Genomic DNA, 24,355 nt, shown 5'->3' with positions numbered 1-24,355 from the left:
GTCAAACTGGTCTTTCTAAAACAAAAATATGAGCATGTCATTGTTGCTTAAACCTTGTAATGGCTCCTTAAAATTTACAAGATAAATTCTCATTTTTTATAGCACTACCTTTTGTGTGACTGTCATGATCTGGCCAACATCTACCTGATGACCATGGATGTAATTTCTTAATCCATTTTTTCCATTTAATATGAGAAAAAAATAATTTCAGTGCCATTAAAATCCTAAAATATATGTGGGTAGTTTTTCTTCTTGGATATTTAGGTGTTTCCAATGTAATTATAACATTATAAATGCTAATGTAAAAATACTTTAATACAGTTTTACTTTTGTTTGCTTGCTTGTTTTCTTAGCAGTAGTCATGTTAGGTTATTTTCTCAGGCTATAGTTCCAGGAATAGACTCACTGGTTAAAGCAATGGTGCTATTCATCACTCTGCTTTCTCATATGCCCTCTCCTCTTGCTTCTAATAAACTCTTCTATAGTTTTTACGACTCAGCTCAGATCTCCCATTCCAGAAAAATTTCCTTAATTTATTTCCCCCATTTTTTAGCCAGCCCCTCTCCATAGTTCCACAAACATGGTGCACTACTCTATCGTAACCCATTATCAAAAGAATTCTAATTAATGGCTACTTTTCTTCTTCATTAGATTATTAATCCTTACTGTAAAGGTTACCTTGTTCTTTTTACATCTTTAGCTTCCTAGCATAAGAATTAGCTCATTTATTTTTCATTCAACTAATTGTAAACTACTTCTCTAGTAGTAAAATGAAATACTACCAGAAAAGTTTGCCCTCCCAGAACGGACATCCATGTGGGGCACACAATGAGCTCAATAAATAAGTAAAATGTTTAGTGTGTTATTGATAGATCAAGATCCAAGTGCAAAGGAGAAAAAAAATGAAGTAGGGATAGAAGATGTAAAATGTTGGGGTAGAGGTTGAAATTTTAGATGGGAAGCCTCAAGAGGAGTGAGAAAGCTAGCCAGGAGAACGTCTGCAGGAAAATATCCCACATGGAGTGACCAGCAAGAGCCAGGCCCCTGAGGCAGTGTGTGCCTCCCGGGGGATAGGGGGAGAAGAGGAGGTAAAGAGAGAAATTAGGGAGGGCTAAGGGAGGGAGAGGAAATTCACAAGGAGCCACTGAAGAATTTGAAGCACCCAAGTTACATGACTGTTGACTCAATGTCGTGGACAGGGCAACAACAGAAGCAGGGAGAAAGTTAAGAGAAGAAGATGGTGGCAACAGAGGTGGTTAGGAGGTGGAACCCTCCCAGGACTTAGGATGAGCCAGAGGTGGGGGGGACAGAGAGAGTTGAGTCAAAGAATAATAATCAGGGTTTCGATCTGAGCAACTAGAAGAATGGAATCTTCATTTATAAGACAGGGAATCCTGCAGGAGTTGCTGGTCCAACGAGTTAAGACTGGCAATCTCAAGAGCTAGGCTCTAAACATACTCAGCTTGTAATTCCTTTCAGACACTCAGGGAAGGAGGAATCAGACTGACCTGGACTTAAGGAAAAGTCTGGGCTAAAGATGTAAACATAGGAATTATCAGCCATTAAATATTTAAAGTCATGAGACTAAATGAGATTACCTAGAGGGCTTTCACCAACATTTATAGGTAAGGGAGAAGGAGAGAACCAGAAAACAAACTGAGAAAGAAAGATGAGAAAGGTGGTAAGCCAGCAAACAGTGGTGGCATAGAAGCCAACTGACACGAAAGCATTTCAAAGAGAAGAGACTAAGCTACTGCCAAATGCCGCTGTCAGTGAAATCAAGATGGACGGGGTACATGACCATGGACTCAGAAACGTCATGGTCGATGGCAGATTTGGCCAAAGCACTCTGGCAGAGCAGTGAGGGAGAATACCTGATGAGGCCAGACTCAAGAAAGAAGAGAATTAGAAAATAAGAAAGGGTAATTTGCTATACAGCAAAGAAAACGGTGGTTGAGGACTAAAATGGAAACTGGAGTTCAAGAAAGTCCCTCTCTTCTACTTTTGTAAGTGAGAAGTACAGGAGGTTTATATGTTCAAAGAAATGATCCAGCAGAGAGGGGAAAAATGAACGACTGAAGAAAGGGGAGAATTTTAGGAAGTTAGTGAAAGGGGACAAGTTCCAGGACATGGCTTTAAGGAGCTGTCCTCAGTGAGGAACACAGATTTCTCTACTGTAACAGGAAAGAGGGTAAATGGACAGATACAAGGAGAGGAATAGAAATGGTGATGGGAACCCATGGGAAGTTGTCTTGATGGCTTCGGTATTCTCCATGAAATAGGAAGTAAGGTCATCAGCTGAGCACGGGGACAGGAAATGAGGTGTTAGAGTCTAAGAAAAAACAAGGAAATGGCCAACTCTAGGTACAGAGTGTAAATAGTTTTTATTTTTTATTGATATTTTCTAAACTATAGGCAGTAATTCTGTGATTAAAAATTTAGGTTACATAATTTTGAAATGAGACTAACAAATCCTACCAGGAAGAAAAGTGAGCATAATATATAAGTTAAAAATAAAAAGTAATGAGGGCACCTGGGTGGCTCAGTTGGTTGGGCGACTGCCTTTGGCTCAGGTCATGATCTTGGAGTCCCAGGATCGAGTCCCGCGTCAGGCTCCCTGCTCAGCGGGGAGTCTGCTTCTCCCTCTGACCCTCCCCCATCTCATGCTCTATCTCACATTCTCTCTCTCAAATAAATAAAATCTTTAAAAAAATAAATAAAATAAAAAGTAATGAAACTACTAGTTCTGCAAATACACTGCCTAACATATTTAAGATATTAAGGTAAAAATAAAATTATTTGTTAGTGTTTAGATTTGTTAACTTTAAAGTTAGAAATAAGGAAAATTATGTAAATCCCTAGGAATATACACCATTTTCTGCAGAAGACTGGCTTACCTAAGAGCTATAGTATTTCTTGTTTGCCATAAAACAAGCTCAAAGAATTACTTTATTAACAACAAAATACTTATACCCTAATATTACAAAATCTTCATAGTATGATAATTATCTCTAAATACTGGATTACTTTGAATAGTAATATCCTGTAGTCAAAAATTCTCAGCATCTCAACTGATTTCCAATTGTCCTTCTCCCACTTAATTGTCCTTCTCTAATAGGCTATTTAGGATATCATGTTTTAAAATGGGGCACATATTTTTTAAAATAGTCTTTCAAACTACACCCAAAGATTCCTTCCCTTTTTGGAAGGTGCATTCTATTTACAGGTTTAGTATTAACAAAAATATAAAATATCTTACCATATCCACCAAGGCTACATAAAGGAACATGCCTGCGGTGATTGCAAAGATCCAAAGTGTGATGTTATTGGCATACTGACCGACAGCTGTGCCTATAAGCATGCCTATGTAAGCCATCATGGCAGAGAGGAGGTTGTAGACGATTGCTTGCTTTACGGTCATGCCCGCTTTAAGAAGAACTGCAAAATCACCTGCAGTAAAGACACAATGTGACAGTTTTATAACCACAGGATTTTACGTACAAATTTAGGGAAGAAAATAAAAAACAAAATTAAGAATTGATATTAAAAGATACGCCTTTAATAACTGATATTTTATAAAAATTTATTTATTAAATTAAACCTAATACGTGCAAAATTTGAGTGAATCTCACAGGCAGATGCTCAAAGTCTGAAATGTATGTATGATTCCATTTATATGATATCTCAAAAACATAAAACTAGAGTGATGAAGAACATGCCAAGGTTGCCCGGAGCAGTGGTGGGAAAGAGGTGTGACTACAAGGGGACTGCAGGAAGGGAACTGTGGGGATGATGGACTGTTCCGTATCCCACTGGCAGTGGCGGCTTACAGAAATCTATACACACGTTAAAATTCAAAGAACTGTACATCAAAAAGGTCAATTTTCTGTAGAATGTGAAATGTAATTTTTTTTAAAGATTTATTTATTTATTTTTGAAAGAGTGAGAATGAGAGAGAGAGAGAGATAGAGAGCGCATGAGAGGGGGGAGGGTCAGAGGGAGAAGCACTTGGCTCCTCGCGGAGCAGGGAGCCTGACGCGGGACTCGATCCCGGGACTCCAGGATCATGACCTGAGCCAAAGGCAGTCGCTTAACCAACTGAGCCACCCAGGCGCCCAAATGTAATATTTTTTTTAAAAAAGTCAGAAACACAATAGAAAAAAAGACTTGGGTCACTGCTCTTTCTGTGAGCAACAATTAAAGCTCTCCTCTCTGATCTCTGCCCTATTTCCAAAGGGAAATGGCCTAAGAAAAAACAGACTCTTTAAATATACTGTACACTTTTTACATTTACGTTTTATTTTTCTAGTAAAAAATTAAAACTTAATTCTAAAAATCCTAAAAATGTAAAATTAGAGACTTTCTCACTCATGTGTCTATAGTTGGACCACTAGAAAAAAAAGGGTTAAGGGATAGCTCAGTCGGTTAAGCTTCCGCCTTCGGCTCAGGTCATGATCCCAGGGTCCTGGGATCGAGTCCCGCATTGGGCTCCTTGCTCCTTAGGGAGTCTGCTCCCTCTGCCCCTCCTCCCACTCGTTCTCTCAATCTCTCTCCCTCAAATAAAAATCTTAAAAAAGAAAAAAACATTAAAAAAGGGTTAAATATTGCTCAGAAACTTTACTAGAAAAACAAATACTGCTAGAAATAATAGTCTTAAAGCTAAAGGGTCAGAATCAGTATTTCAACTAATTGTAACAAACTTTTTTGTTTTAGTTACTAAATGTAGAAACATCCAATCATTGAACATTTAGCAGTGCAAGGTATTATGCAGAATATGGGGGCATTTCTTTCCCTTAAAAAGCCATCTTTGGGGCACCTGGCTGGCTCAGCTGGAAGAGCACGTGACTCTTGATCTAGTTTGAGCCCCATACTGGGTGTAGAGATTACTTACACGTACATACATAAACGAACTCTTAAAAAAGAGGATCTTAATTGTACATTACTAATAGTACATGATCTTTTCTTTTCTAACTCTTAGGGTTACAAGATCCTAATTTATAACAGATAGGAAGATGTTAAAGAAAAATTAGTGCTAGGAGGTTACCTATCAATGGCTTCTAGATTGCCATTCTCCGGTTTCCATGTAATACTACTCTCCTTACATCTTTCCCTCAAAGTCTTTTGTTTTTTGGAATATTTTCCAAATATTTCTTCACAGTCCTTACCTTGCCTTTCCATTCTTTTAATAAAGGTCTCTTTTGTGTAGACTTTTTAATCTTTATGAAGTCCATTTTATTACTTTTTTCCTTAATGGATCATACTTTTGGTACTGTGTCTAAGAATAACTTGCCTAACCCCTAGCACAAAGATTTTCTCCTATGTTTTCTTCTATAAGTCTTATAGAGGTAACGCTCACTTTTCCAAAGTTCACATTACACTCTATTTTTATTAAAGACCTACTTTTCCCTAGAAAACACCTGTTTTCCCTAACAAAAAAAAAAAAAAAAAAAGAATCCGAAGAGGATTTTCGCTTTTATGAAAAAAGGCAAAACATGAAACTAGCCTTTGTTTTGCAGTGAGTCACTACAGAGGCAGCATGCACCCTGAGCAGCCAGAGTGGCACCACCCAGCTCCTTGCCCAGGAAACAGACTCAGCATCTCAGCATCAAGCCTACATAGCTCTGAACTTTGTGAGCATCTGTGCTTTATCTCTAGTTTGTGCATCCATCAGCAAGATGTATCCTAAGGTATCAAAAAGCCTAAGAGAGGTTATTTTTTGAGTCCGAGAATGCTCAAGAACTTCTCCATATAAATTAATAGTAAGAGCTTCTTAGCTTTAAGCCATTTCAGCTTATAAAAGGTTTCAACAGGAACACTACTTTTGGATACCAGGGGAAACACGTATTTTTAAATTTTTATTAATGGGGCACCTAGGTAGCTCAGTTGGTTAAAGTGACCAACTCTTGATTTAGGCTAGGGTTATGATCTCAGGGTCATGAGATCAGGCACGCTAAGCATGGAGCCTACTTGGGATTCTCTTTCTCCCTCCACCCTCTCGCCTCACCCCTGCACATGCGCACACTTTCTCTCTCTTAAATTTTTTTATTTAAATCAATGATCTATTTTTAGTTAATCTGTGCCTACTGTGAGAGTTGTTTTATTTTTTGTTTTTTTTGCCACTAGATATCCAGTTACTGCAGCAACATTTGTTGGAAAAACTATCATTTTGACATGGAATTTCCTTTGTACCTTGTTGAACATAAGTTGCCATATATATGAGAACTCTACTTTGTTCCACTGATTTATGTGACTATTTTTTCACCAATATAAATTGTTTCAATTACTGTGGCTTTATAGCAAGTCTTAAAGTCAATTTTGCTGTCCTTTTTCAAAATTCTTCTGGCTATCCAAGTTCCTTTCCCTTTCCATATAAAATTTTGAAAAAGCTCATTTGAAAAAGTCTGCTGGTATTCTGATAGGAATGCACTTAAACTATAGGGAAAATTAGCATCTTAAAGGTCTTGAGTCTTCTGATCCATAAACCTGGTATACACTCTTCACACTCAAGTCTCCTTTGATTTCTTTTGTGCTGATTTGTAATTTTCAGCATACAGATTCTATGTATATTTTGTTAAGATTTAAACCAAAGCATTTCAGGTTCTTTGGTGTTATTATAAAAGTACTTTTAAAAAATTTCAATTTCCAATTGTTCATTGCTAATATATAGCAGTATAAATGATCTCTATTGAATGATCTTGTATCAAGATGAATTATTTCATTTAAAATCTGTCTTTGTCCTAGTCTTATGTTAGATTACAATTTCTCAAAGGTATCTGCCTATTTTTCTCCCTTTTTCTCCACCTTTCTCAGTAAGAACCTGTATAAACATTTGAAAAAGAGATCAAAGGAATACAGTTGGGATTTACACTAAACAAGCGAATCTATTCATCTTTTGATAAATCAATATCCTTTCCTTTCTGCTGACAAAGGATATCATTAGCACAATGAATGAGATGTACCTGCCAAAGCTGTTAATGTGTTCCAATGCTATAATTATGTTAAAATCTGCTAACATCAACGATGGAGATTTTTAAAAACAAGTAAGTATTTTAAAAATCTTTATTTTTGCCTTAAATAATGCATGTATACACATGTATAAATCTACATAGTGAATGTTCAGTTTTCCCTGGACAATTTAGAACATTATGAAAATCTTATTTTGAAATTCTATTTACCCCTTAAATGTACATGAGAGGAAAGGAAAAAGTGGATAGCACCATAGCCTTTCTGAGCTGTGTCTGAATAATATGGGTAAATTCATTTACCAAAATGTTACTTCCTTTAAATTAGAACATATTACTTAATGTCAAAAAGAGAGTTTGGATTATCCGCCATTCTGGATTATCCCCAATCTCATTTCCCCTTTATATGTTTTTATACAAGTTTTCTTATAAATTATTATTCAAATGCTTATATAGTTCCTTACTAAAAGAGTGGGGAGAAAGTAGAAAGAATACAACAGAGTAATATTGTAACTTACTTAAATTTAGCTACACAAGTTTAGCAAAAACAGAAGAAAGAGTAGTAATAATTCAGGCAATTTCATCCATTACCACACTCCAGAACAAACATGCAACAAAAGACCAAGGTTTTCTATTTTCTCAGATGGTTTCAATTTCTGCACACCTCTCAGGAAAGAGTGAACTTCCCTGAGATGTACATCATTCTAAGGTTTAAAACAATTTTTCCTATTGCATTCCTAAACAAAAACAAAACCCCCACCTGGTACACCATTAGAGAAACAGCAATCTGTTCAGAAGAGGAACAATAAAACTTGGAATTACTAAGGGTCAGTTTTTAATGAATTAAAATGTAATTTAAACACGTTTTCCCCCTTAGTGTATGACGACTTCAGTATAAAAATCCAGAACAGTTTTAAGCATTCATAATAAAAAATTTAACTACGGACAAAGAGGTTTTAGATCAAATAAATTATACTGGAATGTGACATATCATGCTGCTTTGCCAATATCTTAACCTGTTAGCCAGGGAGAAGAGGTCTCCCCTGTCCACCTGCCATGCTTCTATCTCACCTTCAAGGGGAATAATCTTTCTCTTGCTTGGGAGTTTGAGGAAGAAGTTTCTATACTTCTCTCTCCAGATTCCCTTCCTCTCCAAGTGAGTAAGAGTGGATAATCAGAGGACATACATCTGGGCCTATTTTACCAAAGTGCCCATTACTGTGCCTTAAAAGCAAAAAAATAGGCTGTACAAATCTTTTTTTTTTAACATTTCCTTTGGTTATGGTCAGTAGACCACTTCCTACCTTGATGGATACAAGGTCCAAAGCATTTTCTATCACCTCCAGAGTGGTGCTCTTTCTTCCCTAGTAGCCTCAACAGCTAGAATATGGAGTTTATGTGGATTTACCACTAAGTATTGGGGGGAAATGCACATTTTCTTAGGGTTTCACTCCTTTCCTGCTGGTAAAAGTTTAATATACTTTAAAAGTTTTATTTTTTTTTTTTTTAGAGAGTGTGAGCATGCACATGAGCTGGGGGAAGGACAAAGGAGAGGGAGAGATAGAATCCCAAGCAGGTGCCACACTCAATGCAGGGCTCAATCTCAAGACCCTGCAATGATGACCTGAGCCAAAATCAAGAGTTGGATACTTAACTGACTGAGCCATCCAAGTGCTCCTCAATATACTTTTTTTTTTTTAATTTTTTTTCCCTCAATATACTTTAAATTGTTGTTTCCTCTCATAGCAAGAGTACATTTCAACTTCTGGTTTGTGGGATAAAATAGGTAGAGATTTGTGGTCTAATGTCTCACTGAGGGGTCCTGGCCCAAGCAGAGTTCTTTAATCCAGCTTTTAGAGGAGCTCTGCAATGGGGATCAAGGCCTTACCTAGCCATTAAGATCTGTCCTGAATTTGTTTTACATGTGGCTTTCATTCCTTGTGTGTCACTTTCAACGAGAAACTATAGACAGAAAAAGGAGTAACTAGTAGGAAGGCAACCGTCCCTAATCTCCAGACTCCCTGCTGTCAATCATGAAGTGGCATGACTTATTCCATTTAGGGAGAAGGAAGTGAGTAGGAAGGGAAGTTGAAGGTTTTCCCAGTATACTGTGGATGTGTGTATAGGACTATCCAAGTTTATTTCTAAGCAAGTTCAAAAGGAAAATGGAAGGCTAAAATTATTAGGCAATATGTTACATATAAAAACTGACAGCCCTGATGTACTGCTACGGAATTGCAAGAAGTATTTGGCAGATTACTCTCTAAAACACAGGAAAGCAGTTAAAAGAAGGGTATAAAATACAATATCTGCACACAAAGAACCTACATATTAAGAAAGAGGACATCTAAGATGGATATATACTAAGTACCAAAACAAAGACCTACTGAAAGTAAATGATAAAGTTCAGAGGAAAAAGTAATCCAATGCATGGGACCAGAGGGCAGTCCTGACGTTAGAGGGGAAAAAAAATACTCTTAAAATAATTAACTATGGACACAAGTAGCAGGACAAGCCAAGTAGGAGAATGGTGTAAGCAAAGAAACAGGCTCAGGCACCCACAGTATATTTGGTGAATTGTGTTTGGGTGAAGTGGAAAACATGCAACAGCAAGTACAATGAAGGCTAAAAAGGTAGGCAGAAATGAGGGTCACCTAAAGTAGAACTAATGAATCTCAGCTTCTAACTCTATACGAAAGGGAAGCAACTGAAAGATTCTGATTACATGAGCAAGTCATATTTGAGAAAATATATCTAGGATAAGGTATATGAGATGGACTAGAACAGAATGAAACTAGATATAAACACTATGGAAATTGTCCAAGCAAAAGACAATAAAGGCAATGATGGTTTAGTCAGGGTAAAGGATGATGGCACATGAACCAAGATATAAGACCACATGCCCAAGGCTGGCAAAAGAACAAAACTCTAAGTATGGAATCAAGGCTTAAAGAGTCAGCACCAAGTAAGCACTAATAGATTGTTCTGCTTTTTGTGAGGAGTTAATAATTTTCTAAGCAAATTATATATATAAACTCTATTCAAAGTAAGCAAATAAGGCTACTACCACCAACAAAAACAAACACAGTCAAATGATAGATGTTTCATAGATAAATTTAAGAAAAATAATCTAGCAAGAGCACGTGAAGAAATTCCTTGAGTACTTAAAAGATGGAGTTCTTTTTTTCTTTCAAATTAATGTCATCTCCATATCCCTTACATATTTTCTATGTGATGAATGCATGTTCACACCTAATGTTTTTCAATTTATAGAAAAAAACCAAAACACATGAAGAGACTAAAAAAATAAAAAAATCACTGGTAGATCAGTAAGTGCTAACTAGAACAACAAAAAACTATCACTTTACACCTATCAAACTGACAAAACTTAATGAACTTATTGTCAAATCTTGGCAGGGATGTGGAAACACAGGAACTCTCAGGTATTGCTGGTTAGAAATTATACTAGTATGGCCATTGTGGATAGTAATGTGGCACTTCTTAGGCATATATATCCTGTGACCCATCAATTCTGTTCCTGGGTAGATGCCCAAACGATGTTCTCAGAAGAGCCTATAGGCACTAAGTCTACAGATGTTAAATGCATCATTATCTGTGATGACAGGAAATTAAAGGCATGGTGTATCCAGTACTAGGTGCTAAATATGTAAAATGTAGTAAATGCATAACTCTGAGTACTGGGTAAAAGCAACATATTAAATTAACTCATGATAACCTGGATGGAGTTTAAAAGCATAATCATTAGTAACATAAGGTAAGGAACAGAATGGGATATAAAGTAATACTGTGTATATAAATTAAAAAAACATACACATAAAACAATGTACGTTTTTAGGCATATATAACACAAATTATATAGTAAGAGAATGATGACTTTTATACTTGCCATCAGCCATTTTTATGTTTAACCTATCCAAAATTTAGACACATTTATAACTTAAGAAGTCTTAGATTTGACAAAATCTGGTGAAATTCTTAAGGTTATATATTACCTAACTCATGTGGCAGCTCATGACAGAAGACAGCTATAGAAGTACTGATTCCTCCCGTCAATCCAGCACTGAAAGCTGCTCCTGAGGTGGGGGGGTAGAAAGAAAATCAAGTGACATTTACTTCTGCTTTTTCCATTTTCATTAATAATGACAGGTATAGCCTTTTTTGTCTACCTAAATTAATTTCATAATATGTGAGTGACTCACACTTATCTTACACTATACGTTTTGAATATACAGTGAAGTACAATAGGTATATGACAACCAGAGAAAAGAGCTACTCAATGAAGGAAATATTCCCTGAGAAGTTAAATCCTCCAACAGGGTAGCCTTCTAAATCACTAAAAACTCGGGAGTAGTAATGATTTTCAGCATTTGAGTCTCTGAGTGCAAGTCTGATGCTAAATTTTAAGTCCTGTAAACCTACGATTTTATTTGCTCTCCCATTTAAATATTTAAAAAAATACCTAAATGGCTACTATACTTATCTGAACTTCTCTGGGTTTAGAGCATAAATGCTACAAAGTATTATTTGTCTGACGGTCTGGAGGACTGAGTATCAGAGGTATAAAATGCATTTGACTTTCCTAGTAAAATTCTTTATTCCTTAACATTGACAGCTACTGTAGACTCTTTATTCTAATTTAACATTGACAGCTACGGTAGATTAAAAAATATGGCCTCTCCTTTCTGAAAGAAATCAAAGCTACTTCTGAGTCAAGTCAGGAAAAGAAAATCATATATTAATCACATTTAATATTCTCCTAAACTGGTAGTATCAGTTTACATTAGCAAGGCTCTAATATAATATTTGAATTTGGTACAATGGATTTTTAACATGTAAATTTTTCTTCACCTTTTCAAAGACAAAAAAAAAAATTATTAAACCTAGGATTGAAATTATACATTCAGGGTCCTATAAATGTATTTGAAAATAAAATGTTAAGGTAGCTTTTTTCATATGGTGACTATGCCTTGAAATGTTATTAAAGACATATTATATTATATTATATTATATTATATTATATTATTAGACATTTTATGTTCAGAGGAAAATCCAGTAAAATTACACCTCTATGCCCTAAATAAATTCATCAAAAACATTAACACAGCCTCTGGGAAAAAAAATTAAATGACTAGAGTAAAATATAGCAGTGTATTTGTTAACCTCCAAAAGTTAATCTTATGTATTCTAATTCATAATGTTAGTACTGAAACTGTGGACAAAAGAAAACGGTCTTAAAGAATAACAAATTTTAACCCAAGTTTCAAACCCACTTACCAATTGCTAGCCCATCACTGAAATTGTGGATGCCATCCCCCATGATTACCATCCACGCTATATTAGCGATCCCTGTTTCTCTGAGATCAGATCCAGAATGACAGGGCCCATGAGAATGATGAGAATGTTTGTGGTGCCACTGATGGTTGTGTTTCCTCAGCACAGTTTTACTCTCGTCGTGGTGGTTGTGGGCAGCAGCATGGAGATCATGCTCATGAATGGTATGTAGTCCATCACTGTGAGAATGGTCCATGATCTTCTCCTCTTCCACACAAAGGTAATTTTTCGGAGGGGATTCCTGTTGACCTTCTAAATCTGTCAGTTCAGTTTCATTAAGTCGATCTTCAGAAACAACCGAGTCATCAGTCCCTATGTTTATAACAGCAAAGGATATACTTTATCAACACGTAAATGAACCCTTCGTTGCTAATTTAAACCCAGGCAGAATAGCAGTGTAATAAACATTCCTTAAGTGAATGTCTTTTAAAAGTCCCAAGTAAATGTATAAAAGCAAATAAAACAAAGACACATGTGCACACACAACAAACTGGGGTTTTGAGCAACCAAAAGATGAAGCAGATGAAGTAAGAGCACTGAGATCAATAGCAGGCAAAGTGAGAAGAACAGGCAAGCATGAAGACACCGAAACTTAAGGAGTACATCATAAACAGCTGGTGAAAATCAAAGGGGAGAAAGTCATTGCAGCATTTACAGGACAAGACAATGGACCCATAATTTTTCAGGGAAAGAAAGAACCTTAAAGTTTACCCACTCTAACCTTCTCTTATCGCTCAAGAAAACAAAGACAAACGTTAAATAACTGGCACCCTCCCAATGCTCCACCTATCTGAAAATGCTACTCAGATTAATACTAAAAGCAAGTTCAGAAATCCATGTAAGTGGTAACAACATCTGACAAGTACTTTTGTTAAATGAGGTTGGCTTCTCACCTAGTTTTCAAAAGCTATTTATTATGTGACAAAGAGCCTACTACTTCTCAAATTGTACTCTGGAGCAGAGTACAGTTAAGAGTCTCATCTGCCCCCTTTCTGCAGAAAATCATTCGTATACTCAAGGGAAACACAAGTTCAAAAAAAGGTAAAATTAGATTAAAAAAATTTTTTTATGTTTCCTTGAAAATTGTAAGCTATCTCATCACACCTATCAGGCAACAGAAAAGATGAATGGATGAGCAGAGATTTTTTGTATGGAGACCACTCTCCCTCTTCCATTTGAAACCAATCACATGTGGAGGGCACAGAGAATTTGTATTGCCAAGATCTAAAAATAACATGAGTACACTGCTTACAAAGCCTTTTTGTTTCATTTTTTTCTCCTGTAAAGTAAAAGTGCAATAAGTTCCTTGCCCTGTGATATAATCAGTCCCACATTTCAATATAAATAGGCTAAAATAAATAAAACACTAACAAAATCACAAGATACACTCACATTTAAGAAAACACAAGTTAGAAACTAATATTAGGAAAGCCACAAAAACAAGATATTTCAAACACAGGCACAGTTTAGAAGCAATATTTCAATTTTTATATTTAAAAAGCTTCTCTTTAGTCAGAACTGTTGTCTACCGGCAAGAGGCTTGAGCTGAAGCCAGTCAGCATCTGGTGTATTATTTAACTTATGATCTGAAAGCTTCCTTCCAATAGTTGATTCTTCTGTGCTCTGCTTCATAAACCATTTCTGTTTTCCCTGAAAAGAATCTGGTATTAATATCAAATCTGCAGCCACAATTAGCAACAATATTCACTTGTTAACACCTATGGGGATAACTGGTATTATTCATGTTTATTCATGAACTTTATTCATAAATTATTTAGGTAAAAAGTAAGAAAAAGTTTTTAGAAATTAATCAAGGGGTCTAACTAGGTAAAATATCCAACTAAATTTATATGTTGTGTTTTCTTTTTTGCAATTACTCAACTAAAAGGTGCAATTCATCTACTTCAAAGTACAGAATGGGGTACACAGTACTATATTATATGCAACTGAGTGAAATGTTAAATATATTTAATATCTGCCTTATTTAATAGTGTATGGGAATAGGAAGTTCCAAAAAACTAAAGTTTATTCCTTTGAATTTCACTGTGTTGAATGCAATCTTACACTTCCCTACATGTGACATAATGGCCAGAGTCACACTTGCATTAAAGTCCCAAAATTTGTAGTTTACTTCTGTGAGACATGGGCATAAGAATACTGATCTGTAAAATAAAAATGACAGATTCTTAGGATTAAATGAGGTGATGTATGAAAATGACCTATCAGTAACTGACTCTTCACAGCTTTGCAATAAAGATAAGTTTTCTCTCTCATCTAATCTATCCTCAATTATTAATAAATCCTAATTATTTTATTTCATTTTTAGGTTTGAATTTTCCTATCTTTCAATAGTCTGCTTGCTTCTTTATCAGTGTAACTATGTAACTACCACTGACAACTCTTCCAACTTAAATTTCTATTTCCAATCTATGTAAATTTAAGAGAGCAAATAAGGTTTGCCCTTTTGATCAACAGAATGCAAGAAAGTGATGATGGGCTGATTCTGGGACCATCTGCAAGAAGCCTGGCACCTTCTGCTTTTGCTCAGGAAGCTAGCCACTCTGCTATGGAGAAACTCAGTACAGACCCTCAAGAGAGGCCATGTGGAGGAGCACTAGACTGAGATGGAGACTACCTGTGGGCCTTCCACCCATTTTGTCCGGGCCAAGCCAGGCAGCTGCGTTTGAATGTAGTAAAGTGAGTGACCCCAGCTGATGCCAAGTGAAGCAAAACAACTCCCCAGCTGAGTCCTGCCTAATTTCCTCACAGAATCAAGAGAAATACTAAATTATTGTTATAAGCCATTATGCTGTGGGTTGTTCTGCTTCACAGCAGTAACAGAAACTGGGGAAACACCAAATGTTCAAGAGAAAGCAATATGGAGACAACCAAAGAGAAGAAAAGAAACGGCAGTCATGAGTTAAAGAAGGGAAAAAGCGGGGTGGGGCGGGGGAGGCGGGGGAAGGGCAAGCCAACACTAGTACAGAAGTGTTAAGAAAATGCAAACACCAGCTGGAATTCTGTTCAACTGCTTTGGTTCTGATTGTCTACTTTCCTAAAAACTTGCCAAATCATTACCCTCAGAGCCTCCACTTGCTGAAACCAGTCAGCATCTAATGTATTAATTTATGCTCTGAAAGCTTCCTTCCAATAAATGATTCTTCTACACAGAGGGTCCAATATCTGTTCTATTCAAATATCACTAATTCTCTTTCTTCAAAAAATGCCATATACTTTTTCATCTCTGGTTACTCATTGTGCTATTTATCATAAAAAAGACACCCTGATTTACCCGCCCAGATTCCTTTGATATACTTAAAGAATTCCTTACTAGTAGATTTAGGGGCTCCTTTCACAGTTATTTACTTCCCACAATTTCGAATTTACAAAAGAACTGCCATATTCTACAGGGGACTCTATTCTCCTGTATTAATAGTTTACAAAAATAAACCTGTTTAATTTTGTCAGTAAATTTAAATTCAAAATGAGATCAAGATTAAATTATAAAAAACAAAACTTTATTCTGAATGATGTCCAGACTAAAACATGGCAATTAAAATTAAATATACTATTTAGAGTATGATATGAAAATACAGATAAAAAGTACGTTTATTTCCCATAGATTTAGATAGCAACTGGAAATCATGACAGATGAGTCATAGTTTCACAGCTAGTTTGTGCCTAGGCAAGATTTAGAATCACTCCCCCTGAATCTCAGTTTAGAGCTCTGTTCTGGGGGGAAATCGGAGGGGGAGACAAACCATGAGAGACTATGGACTCAGAAACAAACTGAGGGTTCTAGACGGGAGGGGGTGGGGGGATGGGTTAGCCTGGTGATGGGTATTAAAGAGGGCATGTACTGAATGGAGCACTGGGTGTTATATGCAAACAATGAATCATGGAACACTACATCAAAAACTAATGATGGTGATTAACATAAAATAATAAAAAAATGTAAAAAAAATAAACCATATTTTATCTCAAAGAAAAAAACACATATATACACAAGCAAAATATATACATAAAAATAACATAAAGGTTGTAGTGTAAGAGTGGACCGTATATATATTATGATCATGACTATCCTTTGTTTTTGAAAGATTTCTTCTTTCGTTTTTTTGAATATTTGTAGTGAACCAGCAAAAAGTTAAGAATGTTCTCTTTTTTGTATAAGCTATTTAAAAATGTTCTCTAGACATAATATACTGTTCCTCTTAAGCAGAGTATACTGAAGATAATCACTAGTATCACAAACATGTTAGTGAGATGTTCTCAAGACAGAACTTTAGAAACAGACGTAAACCACTGTGAAAAGGGAAGGGTGTAAATCAGGTCAGTGTAGTAGCCCTGAAATTACTTAGGGGAAAAATTATTTTAGATACTTATCTTATTCTCACAAATGTGCCATGAAACACAGCTCATGACAAGCAGGGTATTTCATCAATGGTCTAAACATCATCTCCCAAGAGGTTCATCACCATTTCTTTCATTTCATTATATTTCCTTCCTACAAAGCTCCCCGAATCTAAATCCTTCTCACCTCTAGTGCTTCTACCATTAGCATTTCTGATTAAAAAAAATGTGTTGTGTGAAACATTTTCTTTGAAAAACAGGACAATGAAAGCCACTTATACTTGCAAATATGACCTAAGTAGACCAGTGAGACTTGTTTCTATGTATATATTTTTGGTTTTTTGAAATAAGCAGAAATTGGCCAGTAGCTTTTTCTATCCCATTTAAGTCAACTAGAAAAAAAATCCAACAAAGTAACTAAAACTAAGAATGCTATATCTTGATTATAAATGACAAATGTAATGACAAAGAATGACAAAGAATGACAAAGATCAAAGTCAATGTTTCCTTTAATACGTACCAATATCACAATTAAGCATGTGGCCAGAAAACGAGTTTTTTTTTGTTAAGTTTTATATCTCAGAAAATGGGAGAAGTCATTAAAAAATACTTACTCTTTGCTGTTTGTAGTGCTTAAACATTCTAATGCAGTGTTCAATGATAAATAACAAGTAAATGCCTCCTAGAGCAACAAGTCCTTTCAATACAGCATCATATTCTTCCAAAAACTTCTTAGATTCATGTCCATGAGAATGTCCATGCCCATGTGCATGTTGATGACTGTGATCATGTCCACCCTGAGACTATTAAGAATAACAAAAACTTCTGAATTAAGTAATTAAAAATGCTTTTTAAAATTTTGAGATTATAATCTCCTAGAAGACACACAAAAAATACCTTTCAATATTTAAAGTGGTTCTCTAAATATTATTTCACTTAAATATAAGTAGCCTTCTATTTAATTCTGATGTTCTCAGTGGTCTAGGAAGCATTACATTTCATTGTAACTCAAACAATGACCACAAACTCAAATGCCTACAGGGGTTAGGACACATCCTATGGTAAGAGAATGGAGCAGTAGTAAGATATTAAGGAGCAAGGGGTCCTTTGTAAACGGAAGGAAACAAGACCCAGACGCCTAACGTTTAGTAAAAATAAACTAATTCACCAGCAGGTCACAACCTGTGACGCTCTGTAATCTGACTTTTTCTTAAATTGATTATATTTTTATGCTTTTCTCTTATAAATTATTTTAAAGAAGTGATGAGACACTACCTGTGCTTATACTGTGGAACAACAGCAAAAATACTTAAACACGTGTTTAATTCTCTACATTTTAAAGCTCTAGCAAAAATAAATGTATAGAAACAAAGTTACATTTTAATTGTGAAATGAGTTAAGTTTCACTATAGTGACCTTAAAAGTTAGAGAACAAAAGTATTTTCCTTCCTTATAACATTTGTATTCCTTCCCCATTTGCTAGTGGCCAAGAGAAGGTTTCTAAACTTCACAAAGAAGGCAAGACCATTCAAAAAGGGTACAGCTTTAAGTAATTAATACTTCTTAGAAAAAAATAAGTTAAATAACACTTAAAGACTATTCTCGCTTCAATTGTCCTTATTTGGCCCAATTTTAAAACTATTGCTTTTCTTGAGGACTGGTAAAAAGGGTAAACAAGGGGTGGGAATAAAGGGGAAAATAATAACAATCAACTTACCAAAAAAATTCATATTCACAATTTTAAGATTCATTAATCAATTTTTTAAGGCAGTGCTATATATTATTCCAGATATCAAATCTGGAATTCTCAACCAAAAGTGAAGAAGGGGAGAAGGATTATACAAAACACACAAACACAATTCTGGGGGCGCCTGGCTGGCACAGGTGGTAGAGCATCCAACTCTTGATCTCTGGACTGTAAGTCCCAGCCCCACACTGAGTGCAGAGATTACTTAAAAAAAAAAAAAAAAAAAAAAAAAATTCTGTCTCCCAAATATTCCAAAAGGAGGTGGTTAAGAATAAAAAAAAATTCAAACCTGTAATTTGACATTTGGAAAAGAAAAAGCCCCAGTATTTTCATAATTTGAACTAAAAGCAGTAATACTGGATAAAATACTGGGAGGATGATAAGCAAGGTAACTAGGAGTGTGGGCATAAGATCATATCATTAGAAGTGTCTCCTGGAATATGGGGCACCTGGGTCAGTCGGCAGAGTTTCCAACTCTTGGTTTCTGGTCAGGTCATGATCTCAGGGTGCTCCCTGGTGGGGAGTCTGCTTGATGATTCTCTCTCTTTGCCCCTCCCCTCACTCAAATGCACATTCGCATACTCTGCCAGTCTCTCTCAACTAAATAAATCTTAAAAAAAAAAAACAAAAAGGGTCCTGGAATAGAAGAAAACAAGTGGTATGCCAGGCGAAAAGATAAACAGCCCCAAGTGTAAAGAGCTAAATGCCTAAAATTGTTAAGTGAGCATGTCAGCCTATTCCTGAACAAATAAAGATGCCTGTGGCATTATGAGACCTCTTAGGTATTTCTTCTAAAGGCTTTCTTACAGATAAAAGTCAATGAATGGTATATCTTTTTAAGTATTCATTTTCAGAACTGCTAATAGAGCTTTTTTATTTTTAAATTTCAGCTCTACTGAGGTTAAACTGACTTACAAAACTAAGATATTTAAAGTGTACATCATAGTGATTTGGTATGTATACACTGTGAGGGGAAAAAGTAAAACTGATGTTATCAATTTTTGTTGCTATTTTAAAACCTAATGATTCAATTTATCTCAAAAATATTGCTACTGGGGTGCCTGGGTGGCTCAGTCGTTAAGCGTCTGCCTTCGGCTCAGGTCATGATCCCGGGGTCCTGGGATCAAGCCCCGCATTGGGCTCACTGCTCGGCGGGAAGCCTGCTTCTCCCTCTCCCACTCCCCCTGCTTGTGTTCCCTCTCTCGCTGTGTCTCTCTCTGTCAAATAAATAAAATCTTAAAAAAATATATTGCTATTAAAACTATGCAAATGGGTAAAATACTTCATCCTACAAGCAAATAAAACAAATACTAGATTAGCATGCTACCAAGCTTGCTAATGAAGGACGCTTTAAGCTTAAATTTTTTTTTTTTTTTAAAGATTAAAAAGTTTCTTACATGGGGCAGTAGATGAAGAAGGGCATCTCCACTCATTGTTCCTACAGCTAGTGCAACAAGGAATGTAAGAAGAAATTTGAAGCATCCTTGGTTAATGATGGGAACCAAGATCACGCCTAGCAAGGAAAGCAGGCTAATGACAGTGATAGAAATGATACCACAAATCCATGCTGTAGGAAAAAAATTAAGTCAACATTAATATGACAATATAAACCAAACAGCTCTAAAGAACAATCAACATAAGATAAATGAGTCATGGAAGATAGATTATCTTATCTTACCCTGGATTATGCTTTTTAAGAAGTTTTAATTTTGGTACTGCTGTATTTAAAAACAAGACAAATAACCACATAACCAACCTCAATACTTAAAAGAATTAAGAAATTCAGACCTTTGTTATATAGTTATAAATAGTACTTTCAGTAGCCCACCTTATTAGAAAAAGGGAATTAAAATGACTTCAGGCTGTGATTCACTCTTAATATCTAGACCATAAATAAATTTTACCAAGGTATAAAGGTAAAGCCAGAGCAAGAAAACTATTTATTTAGAGAATATAATTATAAAACTCTGCTGTGATCATTAGAAGAAGCCAAGTATCTAGTGTTATCTTTGTAAATCTAATAGGAAGTTTAAGAAGCTTAACATATCAGTCCAAAATGGAAAGATATTCAAAACAGATACAAAAAAGGCTTATTAGTTAGCTTTTTTGTATTTCATTTCTTATTTTCACAAAGGATAATTCAGTCCAATCCCCTTGATATCATCTTTACTCCATAACCAGCTCCAAACTCCCTTTCCTCCAATTTGGGTTTCTGTATCATTTTCTACTTTTTAAAAATTTCACTATATAATTTTTTTTAAAAGATTTTATTTATTTATTTGACAGGGAGAGACACAGCGAGAGAGGGAACACAAGAAGGGGGAGTGGGAGAGGGAGAAGCTGGCTTCCCGTGGAGCAGGGAGCCCGATGCGGGGCTCAATCCCAGGATGCTGGGACATGACCTGAGCTGAAGGCAGATGCTCAACCGACTGAGCCACCCAGGCGCCCCTTCGCTATGTAATTTTAACTGAATCAGAACACAAGAGAAATGTTTTCACAATACGACTTGTGAAAAACACAAGTGTGATGGAAAAGGGGGAATTCTATGCACATTTTTTTAAGCTCTCTATAAGCAGATTAGACACCAGAAATAATGTCAGTGGTTCAGGGCCTGGGGCATTTTCACTAAAGTGAGATTACTTTAGGGGTGCCTGGATGTCTCAGTAGGTTAAGTTCAGACTCTTGATTTTGGCTCAGGTCATGATCTCAGGGTGCTGAGATCAACTCCGTGTGGGGCCCTATGCTGGGTGTGGAGCCTGCTTAAGATTCTCTCTCTCTCCCTCTGCCCTCCCCCTCGCCCCCTGCTCACACGCACAGACACATGCTGTCTCTCTCAAAAAAAAAAAAAATTACTTTCTATTAATGGGTTAAATGAAATAGAAATGTTTTAAGTTTAAAAATTCTGCTTAATTTTTACCTATAGAAAAGTTTACTAAAGAATGATAATTTTGTAAAGTTTTTAATCTAAAATGTTTTTCTCATCAAACCCAACAGGACTATAAATCTGCTGAGATTTTATGTTAAGTGTTACAGTAAGAGAACAAAGTAAAATGCATTTCAACTAGGTAAAAAAATTGTCAAAGACAAAGAGAAGTAAAGATAGGTAAGGAAATGAAACTTTAATTGATCCACTAACTGTTGAGCTTTATCAATACAATTGTGTTTATTCGTTGGACATTTTAGTCACAGTATCCAATAACATTAACACTATTAACTAATTCTAAGCTAAATTAGCTCGCAGGATTAAAACAGGTCATCTACTACTAATGTAAGCTCTATGGTTTATTCTAAATCTAACATATAATTTCTAATACAAAAATGGGTAATCTAAAAGGCCAAAAGAAGATGGAAACACACAACCAGAATTTGGATTCAGTGGCTTTAATACTTGCAAAGATTTGGGAGGAAGGAAGGAAGAGGGAAAGGAAAAAGATTCGTTATGAAGTCAACATCCTTGTTAGTGAAACCAAGGGTAAGATGCGGATTCCCCCAACTATGGTTGGGGTTATCAGGCAAAATGGAACTAAGGTCAAAAACCCTATTCTAAAAAGAAAAATAGAAAGTCAAATAAGGTTTAAAAGTTGACTTAATAATGATGACCAAGTTAGTTTATCTCCTTGTCCCCCAAGCACAGGCAGGAACAATAAAAATCAGTGGGAGAGCCTGAGGAAATAGGTTGGAGTAAAGTGGCCATTGGTATACAAAAATTCAGGGAGCGAATAAAGTTATGGGTCAACTAAACCAACAAAGGTTTGTCAAAACTACCACAGCTCTGTAGCTCCAATCATAGTAATGGGGAAAAAAGTGGACAAAAGATACTTGTAATAACTAAATGGGACAAATTGAGGCTGGTAATAAATACATTAACCTAAAGGTAAAATGTCTCATATGTTAATATACAACTCTCCCTTCCGAAATATAGTTTTCCTTACTTTGGCAATAATTCAATTTAGAAGCACTTTTTCTCAAAACAATCAATCTAAATGCAATTTCAATTAAGAACTTAAAGAAAAACAGCATTAAGAACTACTTAGAAAACCCAGTAATTCATATTCCAAGATATTCTGTACATACTCACTAATATATGTGGATGGGGATTGCCAAAACTACAGATGAAACCCAAAACACACTATATAAACAAATTTTGTGACTTTTCATAATTATTAGAAATTTTTATTAGTCAGAATTATTTTGTTCAAAAATGCACTGGAATTAGTCACCAAAATTATCCAATAGAAGTATTTCTTATTTTATCCCTATGTCCCCACATCCAAGACAATTCATATAACCAGATTAAGATACTAAATTAGAATCCACATTTACCAAAATCTAGTTGGGTAAATCTTATTTAACTTGATCTTTTCTTTTTTCTAGGGTTATATTCTACACTGGGAAATATATATTCATTCTTTTCTGGATTTGCCTTTTAAGATATCCACAATAGAAATTAAATTTCTAAATCTTATTATAAAGAGAATACCATTAATTTCATACAGTAGATATTTAAGATTAATTTACACAAAATAATTTAATAAATTAGCATTAGAAGCATTATTTTAAAATTTGAGATTAGAGTAAGACCCTATTAAACCAACATATATTCTTATAAGCATATTTCTAAAAATCTAATCATTAAGAGTTGCGAGAAAATATGATTCTATTTCCTAATCACAAAAATTATATCTGAAAATGAACATTATTCTAAGCAAATATTTCATTTCTAAAATTTTCATATTAACTTTGGGCTAAAGGTGTTCTGAATGTAATGAAAAGTCCAAGAAACCATATGAAACCATAAACATTTTGCACTATTCTGAGATGACTTAAGAGTCTCAAATGGCTTTTGGTTAATTAGCTAAAACCAAGTTGCCAAAAGACAAATCAACGAAAACTGAATTCGTGAAACATTGATTTGCCAATATGACAGGTGAGCTAAATATATTGTAACTTAAGACCAATCACTGACAGACTAACACATTAAATTACCAAGTGCTTACATAAATAGTTGAGGGAGGGTCTGAGTGCAAAAGGGTGTATGAGTTCATGTGTGCACAAATGAGTACATGTCACATATTACACACTCCCAGGTATAATTTCTTATGTATCAGCTCTGAAATTATCTCTTTCTCATTCACTTGGGAAAGTAAATCTGTGAAATGCTTGAAAGAGAGAAGCCCGTTTTGTGATTAGAAAATCTTTGGCATTTGTGATATTTGACACCTGAAATTCAGAAAATACAAGAAAACATAATCCCACAAAGGAGAAAGCCTTACATAAATCTACCCACCATCAGAGAACTGCCCCCCAGGGTGCCATCCTCAATGTATCTTTGCAGGAATGCCATTTACTTAGAATAAAATGTGAATGATGCCACTTGGGAGTCATTCAGTAAAATGGTATTATATTGAGCTTGGACCGCGGCCCCTCCAAAAGAAGTTGATACATATACATACATGCATGCATATAAACACACACTTTAAAAAAAATAATTAATACAAATGCTTTTGGTTTTCTGGTCACAGAGTCAAATGGTTGTCAATAAATTGGTTACTGGGGCACCTGGGTGGCTCAGTTGGTTAAGTGACTGCCTTCGGCTCAGGTCATGATCTTGGAGTCCCGGGATCGAGTCCCACATCGGGCTCCCTGCTCAGCAGGGAGTCTGCTTCTCCCTCTGACCCTCTTCCCTCTCGTGCTCCCTATCTCTCATTCTCTCTCTCTCAAATAAATAAATAAAATCTTAAAAAATAAAAAAATAAAAAAATAAAAAAAATAAATTGGTTACTGACCAACAATAAAAGCCAAGAACCAGAAAAAGACTATGCTCTTAGATTAAAATTAAATAATTTCTATAACTATGACACCTTATATAACTTTTTTAAAATCAGAGTTTTCTCATTTTTGAGAATGCTTGCTACCTTCAAAAGATCTTTTAATTGATTTA

The 24,355-nt window shown here is 35.4% G+C and overlaps 2 protein-coding genes across 8 annotated transcripts in view; one reads left to right on the top strand and one right to left on the bottom strand.

Annotated features, from left to right (window-relative positions):
- Positions 1-6,921, top strand: part of DNAH7 (dynein axonemal heavy chain 7) — a 279,675-nt gene extending 272,754 nt beyond the window's left edge. The window contains exon 65 of the mRNA XM_027588500.2: positions 6,811-6,921. Within this exon, the coding sequence (XP_027444301.2) occupies positions 6,811-6,813 (3 nt within the window). The 3' untranslated portion in view covers positions 6,814-6,921. The remainder of the gene's footprint in view (positions 1-6,810) is intronic.
- The window catches only part of SLC39A10 (solute carrier family 39 member 10), a 141,896-nt gene that overhangs the window by 13,362 nt on the left and 104,179 nt on the right, over positions 1-24,355 (bottom strand). For all 7 annotated transcript variants that reach the window (XR_003518999.2, XR_003519002.2, XR_003519000.1 and 4 more), the window contains 6 exons: positions 19,812-19,981; positions 17,282-17,470; positions 13,844-13,964; positions 12,258-12,626; positions 10,976-11,056; positions 3,260-3,450 (listed from right to left, as the gene is read on the bottom strand). Coding sequence is in view for 2 of the 7 variants with exons in the window: in XM_027588501.2 (XP_027444302.1) it covers positions 3,260-3,450; positions 10,976-11,056; positions 12,258-12,626; positions 13,844-13,964; positions 17,282-17,470; positions 19,812-19,981 (1,121 nt within the window). In the remaining 5 variants the exon portion in view is untranslated. The remainder of the gene's footprint in view (positions 1-3,259; positions 3,451-10,975; positions 11,057-12,257; positions 12,627-13,843; positions 13,965-17,281; positions 17,471-19,811; positions 19,982-24,355) is intronic.

Source organism: Zalophus californianus, chromosome 3, assembly GCF_009762305.2.
Source record: "Zalophus californianus isolate mZalCal1 chromosome 3, mZalCal1.pri.v2, whole genome shotgun sequence".
In the NCBI taxonomy this organism is placed as follows: domain Eukaryota; kingdom Metazoa; phylum Chordata; class Mammalia; order Carnivora; family Otariidae; genus Zalophus; species Zalophus californianus.
This window is presented reverse-complemented; position numbering and strand designations above follow the sequence as displayed.